Source organism: Aphelocoma coerulescens, chromosome 3 (genome assembly GCF_041296385.1).
Source record: "Aphelocoma coerulescens isolate FSJ_1873_10779 chromosome 3, UR_Acoe_1.0, whole genome shotgun sequence".
Lineage (NCBI taxonomy): Eukaryota > Metazoa > Chordata > Aves > Passeriformes > Corvidae > Aphelocoma > Aphelocoma coerulescens.
In genome coordinates this window covers 78780940-78797161 of record NC_091016.1, presented here as the reverse complement: position 1 = coordinate 78797161, position 16222 = coordinate 78780940, and the positions used below count along the sequence as shown (strand labels likewise).

General features: G+C 43.6%; 2 protein-coding genes across 2 annotated transcripts in view; one reads left to right on the top strand and one right to left on the bottom strand.

Moving 5' to 3' along the window:
* Positions 1-11072, top strand: part of CDC40 (cell division cycle 40) — a 44583-nt gene extending 33511 nt beyond the window's left edge. The window contains exons 13-15 of the mRNA XM_069010990.1: positions 1129-1205; positions 2655-2799; positions 3547-11072. Coding sequence (XP_068867091.1) covers positions 1129-1205; positions 2655-2799; positions 3547-3724 — 400 coding nt within the window. The 3' untranslated portion in view covers positions 3725-11072. The remainder of the gene's footprint in view (positions 1-1128; positions 1206-2654; positions 2800-3546) is intronic.
* A 1180-nt stretch (positions 11073-12252) lies between these two features.
* The window catches only part of METTL24 (methyltransferase like 24), a 46573-nt gene continuing 42603 nt past the window's right edge, over positions 12253-16222 (bottom strand). Inside the window, exon 5 of the mRNA XM_069008584.1 lies at positions 12253-13696. Within this exon, the coding sequence (XP_068864685.1) occupies positions 13382-13696 (315 nt within the window). The 3' untranslated portion in view covers positions 12253-13381. The remainder of the gene's footprint in view (positions 13697-16222) is intronic.

The following is a 16222-nucleotide window of genomic DNA, read 5'->3' as shown; positions in this document are numbered from 1 at the left end:
CTGCTGCCCCTGTGTGTGTTGCTTAACTCAAGATGATGGGAAATAACTTCCTCTACAATAAAGCAGGATGGTAATTACCTTGCTAATGCCGACCGTATTGCCATCCAACAAGGCTGGGGCAGCTGGGACGAGGCAGCCACCCACGCTCTCTGCTCTGAGAGTGTCCCAGCAGCCCTTCTGCTCTGTGAATTAGACAATGAAGTCATAAACATCCCCTTTGTATTAATTAATGTTGCTACAGAACATTTTGCATGTGTTTTCTGCAGAATACATTAATCAAATCTATTTTCTGCTGGAAGTTTCTTTTGCTTAATGAGAAAGCCGTGTGCATGCCTCCCCTTTCTTCCAGTCTTCCAGTGCAGGGTATTAGGAATACTGTGAATATGCACAAACCGTTAGTAATTCAATTTATATAGTCAAAACCAAATGGCAGTTCTGTGAAGTAAGGGTTAGACTGTCCTTGTTTTTTCCCTAGGCCTTTGTACAGGACAGTGTATGTTAAAGACATGCTCTGGCACAGTCTTTTATGCCATTGAGCTGGGAAGTTCAGCGTTCAGTTCAGCTGTGAATATTTGGAATTGGTTGGCATGGTGTTTGGGGGAGATCAGGAGGAAAAGGGCATTATCAGAGAGATGAGAGAGAGGGAGAGAATCCTGTTTTCTTTTCCTTTAAAAAAAGTTTAAAAAAAGAAGAATTTTTAAAAAGGCAGAGCAATTCGAGTTAAAACAAAACTCAAGTCAATGAGATATTCCAGTAAGATCCATGCAAATGTCAGTATGTTCTTGCTATCTAAATAGGAGCTTTGTAAGAGCTGCAGTTATACTGGAGGCAATAAAGGAACTTTGTGTAGCAGTTTACTCTTAAAAATTAGAATGATGACTCTAATTTAGACTCTGGATCATTTGATTGTGGTAAATGCACACACTCTGAGGTTATGCTGTAGATGGCTCCACATCTGGAGCTCTGGGGTGGACATTCATAATATTTTTGAGCTTTTGCATATTCTTCCTTTGGATGCCACCATACATTCTCCACTGTTCAGTCACCACATAAATCCTCAGCTAACTTGAGGCAACTCTCTGGAACATCTCCACATCTTCATAAAACACATACTTCTTCCTTTTGCAGGGACATTCCTGTAGACTTCAAATACATAGCTGAGCCAAGTATGCATTCCATGCCAGCTGTGACTTTGTCTCCAAATGGTAGGTTAACACTTTACTGCCTTCTTAGACCTAATTTACATAGGCATGTCTTACTGATTATATTTCTGTGATGTTGCTGTGTTGTATCCTCCTTTCAGCCCAATCTAACCCCCCTCCCCAGTCACTCTGTGCACTTATTCCAAGATTGGACTGGATCTTGTTTTGATTTAAAATTATAAAGAACAAGTATGTCAAAATGAGGGTCTATATCAGGGTGACTGTATCAGTTTAAAATTAGGCCTTCATCCAGACAAGGCAAAAGGACTCTTCATAGACCTACCATGTGCTGTTTGCTGCATTTAAAATATTAAGAGAAACAATGGTGGGAACTGACAATGGCAGCAAAGAGTTAAGCAAGTTCAGCAGTCCTTGTGGTTCCACTGTTAAAGCAGAAACTGATATTGTACGTGATCCTGTCCCCTTCTGATCTGAATATAGTCCAAAAAACTCTTGCATAAGATATATCCCAAATTATCTCAGTGTTTCTTTATGCTAATGTTTCACTGGTGTTTATTTTCTTCAATGAGAATAATGCTGAAGGAGGATAATTGTTTAGTGCCTCACATAATCAGTGAAAATCCTTCTAACAGGACAAAAATCCTGTTACCTGTTTTGGCCAAATTTAAATACCTTAGTGTCACCATTATTACAGTGTTGCCAGATTTGCTGTTAACAGTCCCGTTATGCTGAGTAGAGGCTGATCAACTTGTTGCACAGCTAATGTTACATTGTCACTGCATAAAACACTTTAAAGGCAGTGACAATATGCAGAGTTCAGGACAGAAATCTCTGTTCTGGGTGTTGTGTAGCACATCATCTTCACTGAATTCTCAGGCAGGAGTTAGTGCACTGCCAAGATGCAAAATGAGAAGGTTAAGATTAGAAAAGCCTTGATTTTTCTTTCACTAAAATATCTTTATTAATTTCATTCCATTAAGACAGAGAATACTAAATATTTGCAAAAATGTAAGTATTTTCAAATTCCTCCATCTACCTTAGACCTATTTTTCCCATAAAGAAAAGAGGGGGTGACTATCTTAGAGTACCCACAAAACAGATGATCAAGTAGATTGCAGATAGGTGGATTTTTTTCCCTTCACTGAGTTACATGATTATGTGCAGCAGCAAGATTACACAGTATCTTAAAAACTTAATAGGAAGTCAGTGGGGTTGATGCAGCACATAGCTGGAACAGCCAGAGCGTTAGTAGAGTCCTGAGTGCATTTTGTAGGAATAGGCATCCCAAATCCTGTCAAACGTAAGGTTTCAACTCTTGGCAGTTGTACCAGGCAGAAGCAATATCAACTGTTACCTAGAACCCTGCTACATAATGAAAATCTGGATTAAGATAGTGTAAGAAAAATTATAAAAGTCTCTAAAAACATCCCAGTTAGGTCTGTTTCCTCAGATGCAGCACCCTGACACCATCTTTGTTTATTGCATTTGCAGGGAAATGGTTGGCTTGCCAGTCAATGGATAACCAAATCTTGATTTTTGGAGCTCAGAACAGATTCAGATTAAACAAAAAGAAAATTTTTAAAGGTCACATGGTAGCTGGCTATGCTTGTCAAGTGGATTTTTCACCTGATATGAGGTAAGTTTTTGTGAGAATGAACTTCATCTTAAAACTTGCATGGACTCTAAATTTCCTTTTGAATCCTCTGCAACATTCATGGATGCACAGTCATCCTATTAGCTCAGCATCAGGCAGAGCTCTCTTGCCAAGCAGAACAGAAAGTTTACTCTTAGCATCTGATAAGACTAAGAGAGGCTTCCACATCTGACTCCCATCTGTCTTTTTGCACTTGGTGTGCAGTGCAGGGTCTATTCCCATAACGTGGTTTTGTCTAAAGTATCTGGGGTTTGAACTCACCCAGTTCCCCCAGTTCGTAGGTCTGGTTGGGTATCCTCACTTACTGTTCAGAGAACCATCTCTTTCTTCCTGTTGGCTTAGTAGTATGCCCATACATTTAGTACTGTGTGTACATAAGATACCAGTTACTGTAAACCTGGGGAATAACCTCAGCAAACCCAGAGGAAAAAGCATCTATAATTTTAGAGAAACTTGTGGCGCTTTTTCTTTGGTTCCAGTAACACAGTGCAGGGTATAATCACACTGCTTAGCACATTTACCTCACAGTTGAGGAATCACCTTCTGCAGGACTTGTATGCTCTTAGAGCACAGCATGAATGCTAATTCCTTGGTAGGTATGTTTGCAGGCTGTGTCAGATGGGAAGCTCCCTGGGGGAAGCTCTTTTCTGTTGCTCAATTGCTACTTGTAATAGTATACAAGCAGTCTGTACACATAATACAACTTCCATTTTATTCCTGTTAATACAGCTATGTGATATCTGGAGATGCAGATGGGAAACTAAACATCTGGGACTGGAAGACAACAAAACTCTACAGCAGGTTAAAAGCACATGACAAAGTCTGCATCGGTGCCGTGTGGCATCCACACGAAACATCCAAAGTCATTACTTGTGGCTGGGATGGTCTGATTAAACTATGGGACTAAAGAGGATGCAAATCCTGCATACATCTGAGATTAGGGTGCATTCTGCTGCCAGGGTGGGTAGACATTTGTAACACTGCCGTTCTCAGCTCACTGTATATATGCACTAAACACCAGGAAATTCAGAAGACTCAAGTGAAAGGATATAGTTCTAAGTATGGCATCTAGGAATGAGAAGCTAAGCTGAGGTCATCTGAAGCATGCAGAATCATGTGCCAGTTTGTCTTGCCACTGCTTGTGCAAAACACTCTTGTAAAATAAAATAATTTAAAGAAAAACTATTTTTGTGGTTCTGGCTGTTAGAGAATTAAAGGAGAAAACCAGCAATTGTGTAACTTTCTTCCCAAGAAGAAACCTTTGGTACCTACTGCAATAGAGCTGAAAAAGATAAGCACAAATCCACTTGCTGAGATTTGCTAATTCACAGTAGAAATGAAGAATTAATTGGAAGCTAGCAGTTGTCAGGTGAGCTCTATCAACTGAAGATGCCATTCATAGTTGTAGTTTCTGTCTGTAGAATCATGAGGATCACTCACTTTCACCTTTGCAAGTAGTCTTCATTTTCAGGGTTTTCCTTGTAATGGTTGTGTGCAGTGTGTTGGTTTTTTGTCTTCCCATATGCTGTTCTGTTTCATTAAGCGTGACATATTAAAAAAAAAAGTGAATGTCTCTTGTTTTGTTTGGAATAGTTTGTATTATAAGCCCCGTGAAGGTTTTGACAATATAATGTATATAAATGTCACACTTTTTCTCTTTAAAGAACTTATTTTTAATAAATCTTTTTATAAGAAGTCTGCTTATCTTTATTCAATTTTTCTCTCGCAGTGTCCGTATAAAATATTTCCTACCATTTGGTATTTCAATGTGCAGTTATATCAGTGTTTAGATAAACTCATTCTCTTGCAGTGTTCGTGTAAAACTAAGGCAAGTTGGCAGCAGGAGAGAAAAAAAAATCCTTTTGGCTCCCTGTCTGCTCTCTTTTTTGGGCACATAAAAACAAATGCATGTAGCAAGTTTTATCCCCATTGATCAGTCTTTAATTACAGTTTTGAATTATACTATGTTGTTTACTGTAAATCCAATCACTACTCATCCATTATAAAGGATAGCAAAGGAATAATTGCCTTAATTGACAGTAGGGTAGAAGCTGAGGCAAAGAATCCCACATTGTTGAGATGGAAGGAAATGGGTTGGTTGTTTTGTGTGGGGTTTGGGTTGTTTGACTGGTTGCAAGACAATTCTGGTCTTTCAAAGAGTGAGTTACACAAGTTAGGCGCTTGTGAGTGAACAGGAAGCTTAGGCAATTTTAGACCAACTCTGTAATGCTGAGCTTGAGAGTCATTCCACTGTCAGTCCATGCTGTTGTGTAACTGCACTGAGTTTACATGTTCCTGGTTACTTTCCCATCCCAGTAGCCTTGTGTGCCTGAAAAAGTCCATGCACTGGTTCCACAAGCACCATCCTGGTTGTAACTGGGTATTGCCCAGCCGTGTTCCCAGACAAGGACTGAGACAGGAAACAGTAGAGCCTGGAGAGAGAGGAAAGAACTGGTCCAACATGTCCTGAGGATTGATCCTCGGTAGGGAGAGAAGAGGCTGTTCCTGCTTCTCTGCTCTTCACAATGCAGGTGGGAAAGAGCTGCTGCTGTCTTGCAGAGGATGAATTTCTGATGTGCTTCTCACAGGTAAGCTTTGATTCCTGAGCTGGAAGTTGAGCTCTGGTGTGTGTTGTGTGCCAGGTGCTGCTTCAAGAGAAAGGGGGCTGGAGTAATTTGGAATGGATTTCTTCCTTCAAATACATTTCCCGAATGGATATGTGGCAGTGTGCCCTGACTGTTAACAGTTTATATGTACAGGGGAATAGGGAGGAGAGGAGGAATAGAGCAGATAGAAAATCTGGAACACAGAAAATAGGAATACATTCTGGCACTTACATCAGAAACACCTTTCCCAAATGCTTAAAACCATTTAAATCATAATACACAAAATGCTTGACTCTGTTGTTGGTACTGTGTTTTTCCATGTGTCACCTACCAGGCTGAACTTTAGATATATATGTGTAAAATAGTATATGCAAAATATAAAAATAAGTGCATAAACTCTTGTAGTAATATACTGGGTGTTACCGTTGGAGGAAAAAAAATAAGAAATGTTTCAATCAATTCTGCTGGAGTTGGTGAATTGGGATTAAATGTTTGCAGCAAGCTCAGAGTCACAATTACCCTAGAAACTTTCAGATAAAATCTTTTGTCCCTCACAGCTGGTCACCACATTAATCTTTTGTGGAATTTCTCACATCTGCATTGAAGCCTGCAGGGGGAATTTTCATGAGGGTAATTCCCTCTTGTTGCAAACTGACTGCAAAGCTCTCGTTGTCAGCTAGTTTGCTGTGCACATGGATAGATGTGTGTGTGAGTGTGGTGCAGGTCCAAACGTGTCTTTCCAGCAGCCACCTGCGAAGAGATTTCTTTCTGGGCTAATCAACTCAAATCATGTCCTTCTATTCCCAATTTCATGTTTCACCAGAAACTGGTCTGTTACAGGTGTTGGTCAGAGCAAGTCTAGTCTGAGACCTCTAGGCTGAACTTGGCCTATGAGCAGACAGATCCAGGGAAAAGGCAGCATTGGGAGAAAAGGGAAGAGTGCCTTTCGAGATCCCCAATTAATTTTCCTCTGACGTTAGTGGAGAATGCAGCATAGTGATTCAAGCTGAAAGGAGCATCTTGGGAGGGCTGGAGGCAAGTGTGTTGCACTGCCAGGAAGGAACACAGGCAAGCTGGGCTGCAGGGCTGCTGTCACAGTATCATTATTTTGTTCCCCTTGATCATGCACCTGTAACTTTTCAGAAGTGCCATGCCAATATGTTGCTGCTTTTATTAATACCAATTGCTTTTACAGCAGAAGTTTTACATGTCAGTCAACTATCTCCATCATTCTTGGAGTTCTGTCTGGGAAAACTGATAGTTTCTTTGACCTTTTGCCAGCTTTTTCTTGGACTTTTTTCATATGTGAGAGGGGGAAATAGCCCACATATCCTCGTGCATCGCTGGTAAGGAGGCTGGCTGTCTTGAAGCAGATGGTCTTGGCATCTGTCTTGCTCAGAGTTTATAATTGTCCCCAATAAGATGGGGCTGCTCAGTCTTTGCCCTCATTATGAAGAACAAACATCAAAATTACTGTACATCCAGAAAAGTCCAAGATTGTCTTGTAAAAAGCCGCTTTTTAGCAGCAGGCAGATGTTCAGTATGCCGTTTAACACCGTGGTCTTTAACAGCTGATTTAAACAGGGAGCCTTGAGCTCTCACAGCCCAGTAACACAATGTACTTTCCTTCTTTCTACCAGCTGGTTATTACAAAATCCTGCTCCTGTTCACTAGAAAGACTCCATATGACAAGCAGCCTGCACGAGGGGGAACACGCGGAGAGCGGAGGAGGGAGGGGAGTTTTGCTTGGAAGACTTCTATAAACAGTTGAACCTGTACACCAGAAAAAATCAGTTGCCAGGGAGGTTGTTCCTCTGGAGACTACTTAAGGGACTTGTTACTGTAGGTTGACTTCACTAACATACACTCAAAATTCTAAGCCTCATATTTTGCAGTAAAATACGGCTTTTCTGTTAGGCTTGCTGATAAACAAAACAGACACCACAGCTCTCTTGCAGCACTCAGAGAAAACTGCTTGTGGCAGGGTTATGTTTACAGAAGCTGCTAGCAGAATTTAAAGCTTTCAGAAACAAATGGCAATAACTTTCAGCAGGCCATGGACCTGTAAATTCACCAGGCGCACTGGAAGTTTGTCCTCAGACCTGTTTGTTATCTTGTATGACAGAATATTGAAAATATGTTAAATGTGCTGAGCCTCCTTTTTCCCTGCTATGATTCACACCGCTGGGGGCTGCTCAAATGAAACGTTGCTGCATTGGTCAGTAGAGTAAGAGGTTCTCACTAGGCCTTGGGGTTTTTTTGGTTAATCTGGAAGATGTCAAGGCTAACTGAGCCTGCTTCTTTGGTTTGGGAAAGGAAGACAGCAACACAAATCCTCTGGGGAGTCATTTCAGTAATAGGAACTTTATGGAGCTTCAAGACCGCTGACAGTTACCCAGACATAGTTATGGGAGCTGCAAATCTTTCCCATTCTCCCACCATAATTGCCCCACAGTTGGTGTCTTGCTCCTCTTCCCCAGCTAAACTCTTTAATTGTGTAACAAGTCTTTATTTTTTAGGTGGAGTTTAAACTCTTGTGAAATGATTTTAAGAGGAAAAAAAAAGAAAAATGCCCTGTCCTAGAAGAGTTGTAACAATTTAACCTCCCGCCTTAGCTTGCTCCAGGCTGATTTCCCCAAGCACTCATGGGCCTTTGCCCAGGGGTGTTGTTCATATTTTGCTTTGGCATCCCAATCCAGTCTTGCTCCTTCAGCTCCTCCTCATGTACTCTGCCAAACATAATCCCTTCCAATATTCCTTGGAGATAAAAAGGCAACTTGAGACTCTGAAATCATTTGTCAGGCCAGACATCTACAGGATAAAGAAGGAAGGCCCATTCCCTGGAGTATCCAAAACCACACTGAGTTTTGTCGAAAGAGCTTCCCTGCAGCAAGCTCCTTTCTCTGCCCTGGTGCTGATGCTTTGGGAGTACCTTGGGGCAGCAGAACGAGTGGGTTTTGTTTGCTTTTTGTCATTATTCCTCCAATATTAAATGAGTGGAATAACATTATGGAATATTTCTTCAGATCCTGGATTCTCCTGTTTCTTGGAGCAATTTTTCTTTCATAAAGAAGAAGTTGGAAGTAATTTCAGGGCCTCTCCTGACTGGCAAGTCAGTTTGAGAGGTCAGCGTGAGGTCAGCGTGGGGTTGTCTGGTGAAGTCCTAGTCCCTGTGTCTTGGCTGCTCGTGGCTGGCATGCATGGAGAGACACCAGTGAGGGACATGGGACCTCCTAGGGCACAGCTGCTACTGCTGCTGCCTCAGAGGTCTGACACCAGTCAGGCACCTGTCCCCACCTGCCTGCAAGGGTAGTGGTACCCTGGGTGGTGGCTCCACTCTAGATATCTGCAGGTGGATGTAAGGGTGGGATTTGCATTGTTTGTGATTGATTCAGAAATGGAATTTCAAATGTAGAGGGGGAAATACCAGCTGAGACACTGAAGCATTTTCATTACTTGCAGAGGTTTTGTACTGTGTATACCACTGCACTTTCCTTCAGAAAACTGCTTAAACTCAAAGATCTGTGTTGGTAATCCACCAAAAAGAGCAGGGACATGGTATTCACATTTGAGTCAGCACTTCTAGGCAGCGCAAAGCAGGCTCCTGTTTTCCCTGTGTAAGGTGCTGCCTATCAGAATAAGGTAACACAGGCTGTCTCTGCAGAGGTCTCCTTCAGAACCAGGTAAAACTCCACATGAGGCAGGTCAAACTGCACCATGAACAGGGACTTCTGTTTAAGGGAAGAGGCATTCATTACTGCAGGTTGTTCCCTTCAAGAGCCAAGCTTGCTCTAGAGATGCTGCCCCTGAAAGCCAGTGGAGGGGCAGGTATAAATATGTCTCTGAATATAGGTCAGCTCTGAACTTCCACTGCCACTAAACCAGGTCTCTACTGACTGCAATTAAATGTCACATTGTGTTAACAAGCAGGTAAAAATCAAGAGTGATTTCCTAGTGAATAACCCTGAGTATCCTTCCAAGGACAAGGGAGCAGCTAATGAAGCTCATGAAATCCAAGTTTTGTAATGAACCAGATGGTCTCAGCTGTTGAATAATTCACCAGAGAGAATGAGTGCCATTTCTTCAGGTGTGCTACTGGGTGATATGTCTTCTTGCCATCTGCCAAGAAAGGCCAGACATATGTTCTCTTTACACTTTCTTTGTTCTTTCACAGTTGAGAGGTGCTCGAAGAACAACCCTTCACAAGTCACAATGGGATCAAAGCCTGGGGCCAGAAGTGCATGCAATAAATGGCAGGTTTTGGAGTGCAGCAGGAGGTCAGACCTTTCTTTGGGCAAATTTTGGAACCTCCAAGGAAGCCAATGTGGCATTCAGAAAGGGCCCAGTTTTCCTGGAAGAGTGTCTTCTAACAAATTCCCCTCTGTGCTGCCATGGGCTCGCCATGGAAAGCTCATGTTGCAGTATCAGCTGTGATAGTTTGAGGGGATTCACATCTGTTTCTGCTCTTCATCTTCACCAGGTCATGGGCAGCACCTGTAAGTTCTGATTCACAAACGTGTGTGATTTATAAATCACTGTGAGCCTGTCTGAAAGAGAAATGCCCTTACCCCCACAAAAGGATTTGTGCAAGTAGAATTGCCCCTACCCCTGGGTCATCTCTGCAAGGATCCACTTTAGACTAAGCTGAAACATCTCCTGGTGGAGTTGTCCAACTGATGCAATAATGGCTCCCCATCAGGAGCAAGACCTGTCATTATGTCTTTGTTAGGTGGGGTTGGCACTGGTTGTGGCCACCATGAATGACCTGAGGTGGGGGCAGGAAGGAGGCTCCTGAGCTGAGAGCAATGGGCTGGGTGCTCTGGAGAGCTGATGCATGTGCCTGCAGGGAGTGTGGGGAGATGCCCAATGCACCTGGGGACAGCAGACCAGGAGAAAGGGGGGAGAGCAGAGCTGAGCAATGCCTATTAATGGTGATGCTGAGCAGATCTGGAGCTGAGTCTGACTTTCCTCCACAGCCATGCAGTTACCAGTTTCCAGGCTGTGGCTACAAGGGCAGAATGCCCTGTACACACTGGTTTTAATGGTGCACTCTGTACTTAGACCTTGAAGAATGGGGAAGCTATGGTGATTTCTGTGCAGGTGTGATCTGGGAAGAGTTGTGGAGTGCAACACTGGCATGTGGTTACTGCATGGAGATGATCTCTGAGCAGGTCAGTGGCAATTGTGCCTCAGTATGGCAGTGGGTAGACACAGATGCCACACAACATCCCTCAGCAGCAGCCTGGCCACTGCAGCAGTCAGCCAGCCCTGGCTTGTGTCCCTGGGCATGTACCCAACAGCTCAGTCATTAGGAGACAGGAACTGAATTCATTTAAAGGTCTGTCCCTTAGGTAAAAGAGATCAATAAAAGAGAAGGGGTAAGGGCATAGAAGCAAGACCTCAGAAAGGAAGGTTGTAACTCTGCTCTAAGAGATGTGAAGTAGAAAGGCACAGAGAGTGCATTAAATAAGCACTGTTAATTTTCTCCTATAATATCACATAACTGCCTCCAGAATAAATGGCTTTTATCTTCCCTGTATTAGAGATAAGGTTTTCTTTAAAATTACCATAGTTATTGGAATCTTTTTTGCCAAAGACTTATTTGCTGTAACCTGAAGTGTTCCTGACACTACCTGGCAATCCCAAGCAAGAGATTAGCTGAGGGTTTATTAAACTCCCTTACTAACCAAAGAACCAGGATGGACCTCTACTCCACTTCTGTAATTTGCATATCACCATTTTTACTTCAGGGAAATGAATTATGGAAGATGTGCATACCTTTTGAATTTTAACATTTGAGAGAGGCCATGTGATTTATTTTTTAACCTCTATCTGTTGGTTTCTTAAACAAATTATAATAAACTACTAGGCTACTTACTCTAAGACTAGTTAGGAGAAAAAACCTGTACAGTGCTAGAGCCCATATATTTATACTTCATTAATAAATCAGGACTGGCAGCTGGACTTTTGCCACCCCATTATTTGAAAAATGGGAGTTGAGCCATTCTGCGGTGCAGTGAGCGTGGCCATTCCAACACACCAGATATTAGTTTAGGAAACCCTGGCAGCCTCTTGCATTTTGATGAATCGCCTCATGGCTCTGCATCATTAAACAACTTCAGTACTTAATGTATGAGGGCTGTAGCAAGGTGGCTGTCACAGAGAAGGCATTTCTTACTCATTTTTCAGAGGTTGTGGATCTCTTGGTTTGTGCATTACCTGGCTCAGGGATGGCAATAGGTAGCTCAGCCCTGAGGAAAGTGCTTTGCCCAATGTCTTGGACACGGGGAATTCAATGCATCTGCATCACGTAATCTTGATTTTGATGCAGAGCTGAGGACATGGCGGGCACTCTCAGTGCCCTGCTCTGGGTGTCTGCAAAGCCCTGGTCCAGGTGGGACATGTAGAAGCAGAAACAGGAGCTACTTTTATAGAATCATAGAATATCTCAAATTGGAAGGGACCCAGTAAGGATCATCAAGACCAACTCACTGCTCCTCACAGGACCTAAAACTAAACCAAGTTACTAAGAGAGCCATCCAGAGATTCCCTGAACTCTGACAGGCTTGGTGCCATGACCACTTCCCTAGGAAGCCTGTTCCAGTGACTGGCCACCTTCTGGGTGAAGAACCTTTTCCTAAAACCCAACCTGAACCTCCCCTGACACAGTTTCATTCAAGTTTTTCATGTCCTGTCACTGGTCACTGGAGAGAGGAGATCAGCATCTCCCCCTTCACCACCTCAACTGAGGAAGTTGTAGACTTGAAGAAGTCAGAAACCAAAGGCAGTTAAAAAGTCCCCATTCCAAAGATATGAAAGTGGTGACATCTTGTATTTTAATGCAAAGTTTAATGTCAAAATTCATCTAAAGATAAGAAAAAACCCAACCTGCTATATGTTTTTTAGCTCCCCCCATTCCTTAGCTCCTTGGGGAATGTCAAAGGCTCCCAGGGGCACTGCAGACAATTCACATTCCAGCCTGCTGAGCCCCAGCACAGCTGCAGTCCAGGGCACCTGCCTGGGCCACCACCTCTGCCAGCATCAGTGCAGATCCAGTGTTTGGCTTCCTCATGCCAGGGAGAGGCAAGGTGGTGAGGAGGTGGCAGGCATCCAGGCAAAGGCACCAGGAATTGTTCAACAAAACCCCAAAAGGAACAAAAAAGACCGGGTTTCACTTTCATCTCTTACATGTATCTCACTAGATGAAAAACCACTTGCTGCAGCCATTGCAAGAGTAATTTCAACCAAGCTATTCTTTGAGCAGATGAACTAGGGATGTCCTGTCTTCTGTGGCTGAAGGCTCTCGAGGGTGAGGAGGGCAAGTGCTAGCTTAAAAAACCAAAGTCAGGGCACTCAGAAGCTGCTCAAAAAAATAGGTAGGAATTTAGTTTGGTGGTGATTTCTGTCTCTGCCAAATTCAGCTGAAATTTGCCAGTGGGCTCAAGAACATACTGTTCTTGCCTAAAATTTGTTCTGTAGGAAACAAGGCCAAAGTAAAGAAGGTGCAAATCAAAGATGATCACTTTACAGAGAATTAACACTTGACACTTCCTTAAAAAGACACCTTGTCACAAGCACTCACCTGCCCAAGGGCTGGCACAGCTCAGCCAGCAGAGCTTCCCAGGGCAGCCCCAGAGGGATGCCCTCCTTGCTGGCATGCTCAAGCACGGGGCAGCCTGGAAAAGCCATGCTCTTATCTCCCCCAGACAAACCTTTACAGAAACCTCTGTCCTCTGGGACAATGTACCCACTGGCAAATATATTGCTATAAAAAATCTGCACCATATATCTTCTCCTAGTGCCAGTTCTTTTGACAACATATAAATATAAAAGCCAGTCCATTTTGCTAGCAGTCACTGCGTGCATATTTAGCAACTTTAGCCAGTGACGCCAAAATCCTCTTCAATAACGCTACGGGCCCAGATGGCTCACAGTCACACATCATAAATTCCTTTCTGCTATTTCCATCTTGTATTTACCCAGCTCAGTGTGTAACAGCTACTGGCGTTGAAAGCTTCCTTTTTCAGAAACATCTGTGGTTTTGATAAGTCTTTGTAGGTATGGAAAAGCCTGAAGTCCTTCAGCTCCAGTTCCCGGAGCAGACTGTACCAGTACCGCACTACGGTGCTGTCATTGCCACTGACCTCAAACCCAGGCCAGTGGATGTGCACCTCAAAGACCAGCTGTCCTATCTGCTCAACAACATCTTCCAGGATCAGGTTTTCCAAAATTTTCCACTCGGCACTCTCCACATCTGCCTTGAGGACATCGATCTGCAACAAAAGCACCATTACTATGTGAAAATGAAAACTTTGCAATTATAGTAACATCTCAGGCCAAGGTTGACCATTTTTAAATACACATAGTTATTCATTTTGTACTAAAAAAATAAATTAAAAAGTCTCAGAGGACTAACACAGGCAGTACATGATGTTTCACACTTGGTTCTTCACATCCCTTTTCCTCCTGCCTCCAACTCCTGGTTGGAAAAGCTACACATTCCAAGCTCCTCCTACAACCAAAGCATGTTACTGGTTCCTTCACAATTCTTGGGTGGCATCACAGCTATGAAAAAAGAAACAGATCCAAACAACAGACCCAAACCTACTAGCAGTGATTACCTGCACCATAGTTGAGTGGGGTGCTCGTGAGCCACATGTTACATGCACCACACAAGTGCAAGAGAAAACCAAAAGCAAAAAATGAACACTGTGAGCAGCTCAGCTTGGCCAAGCTGCTGGCTGAAGCTTTTGCAGGCGTCACTAGAGATGCTGAGAGAGGAGGACCAAAACAAAAGATAATTATGCAAAGAGTGTACAGGATTTTAAGGGCAGCTTCTCCAAAGAAAAAGGCATAGCAGAAAAGAGCACATGAAGGTATTTGAAGGGAATAACAGATCTAACAGAAATGTGCCCTGTTCTAGTTTTAGACCATTCTTTAATTTTGTAGTGAGCTATCCAGCAATCCAATTTCCCAACACAATAGCCCATACACAATCCAATAGCCCAACACAACTTTGCTTGGTAGGTTGACTTTGCTTGGAGATTAGCTGGGGGAGGCAAGCTGTATGTTTTAACCAAAAAAAGAGCATTTCATCACTATTTCACATCTGGTAGAAATCAATGATCACAGTGCAGCAGTGGTCACAAGAGCTCAGCTTGTTTTCGAGTCCGGCAGGGGAAAGTCCCACACCCTGAGAGTAGGGTTTGCCTATGCCAGTTCCACCTGAGCTGATGCTTCTGCCCATCTGCTCACACTCAAGATGGGTTTGAAGTGAAAAACTGAAGACTTTATTTAGTCAAAAATACTTTAAAAAACCAAAGAAACCCCAAGAATCTAAAAATCAAACCAAGCAAAAAAACCCCCACAGATTCTCTCTGGCAGTCTACCCTAACCATTGTGGCAGTATCAAAAAAGGCACCTGGGCAGGTACAGGAGAGAAATCTGGGCAGGTAATGTAAAAGCATTGCCAATGCCACTGTTTTCCTAAGCTGCCCCATCCCAGGGCACCTGGCTGGAGTCATGCCATGCCCCATCCGTGGGGTTCACAGACCCCTCTGCCCTGGGCACAGGGCAGGGGTTGTGCTGTGAGCACATCTCCAGTACAACCAGAGCTGTGCTTTGCATGGGCCACAGCCAAGAAACCGCAGGGCCGTGGCAAGGGGTGGCCACATCTACCTTCTGCTGTTCCATGGATGGCTGACTGGAGACGCCAGGGACTGAGGTGCTGAGCTGCAGAGCTGCAGAGCTCACAGCCACGTCAGCCCTCCTCAGGGGCTGTGCCCCAGCACTCTGGATGGGCATGACATGGCAGGAATCTGTAGGTGCTGGACACTTGCCCATTCTGGTCTCCATCTGTAAAACAAGGGTGCTAATCACTGAACATCCTCTGCAGAGTGCAGGGGTTGAGCACGTGAAGGGCCAGCGAGACTTGGGTGGAACAAGCTGTAAAACAGCTGAAAACAAAACACTGCATTTTCAGAGCAGGACTTGAATGAGGTCCGTGGTCACGGACCGAATCATAATAAGCCAAGCCACCGCTTGTCTGGTCATTAAGGAGGCATTGTGCCTCCTTCACACTGTAGGAGGCAGGGGGCCAGTGGAAAATGACCGAGGGATTATGGAATTAAAGCCCATATTGTGGTATGTCCACATGGGGAGCAGAAAGGAAGGTTGCACAGACAACCTTAGCTCTGGTATTTCCTTACTTGCCTCTCTAACAAAGAGCCTGTCAGTCTGTCCGTCTGCGGGTCAGTGAAACAGTTGAACACAGCGCTCCTTTGGGTTCAAGGGGAGGCTGAATGTAAATGATGCAGCTCATGACATTTCAGGGGACAACTACATCATGGGTGAGCTCACTTGTTTTCCTTCATACATTTAAATGGGTTATTTATTTTGCAAATACCAACTCTTTACCTGTAATGCAGTTTTGCAGGCAGTTGGTTCCACGTAGGTGCAATTGCCACAGGACCACACTGCTGCACTTAACAAACCACAGATTTTTATCTCTGGGAGACTTACATAACTTTGAAAGCAGACAAATTATTCAAACGCTTTTTTTTTCTTGGGGGGAGGGGATAGATGGATGGATAGGGGAAGAAATGTTTCTAGGTGTTTGTTTTCCCATGATCTTACTTTATGGCATCAGTAGCACATCTTTTTCCCATGGTCATGTTTCCAGTCCTCCTCCAGGTTTGTTTGTTTTTCTCTTGTGACACTAACTGCTGCTCTGGCTGCTCAGCAGGCACTCTGCATGCTCTGTGCTGCATTTGCAAAACTGATCTGAAAAGTGGCTGCTA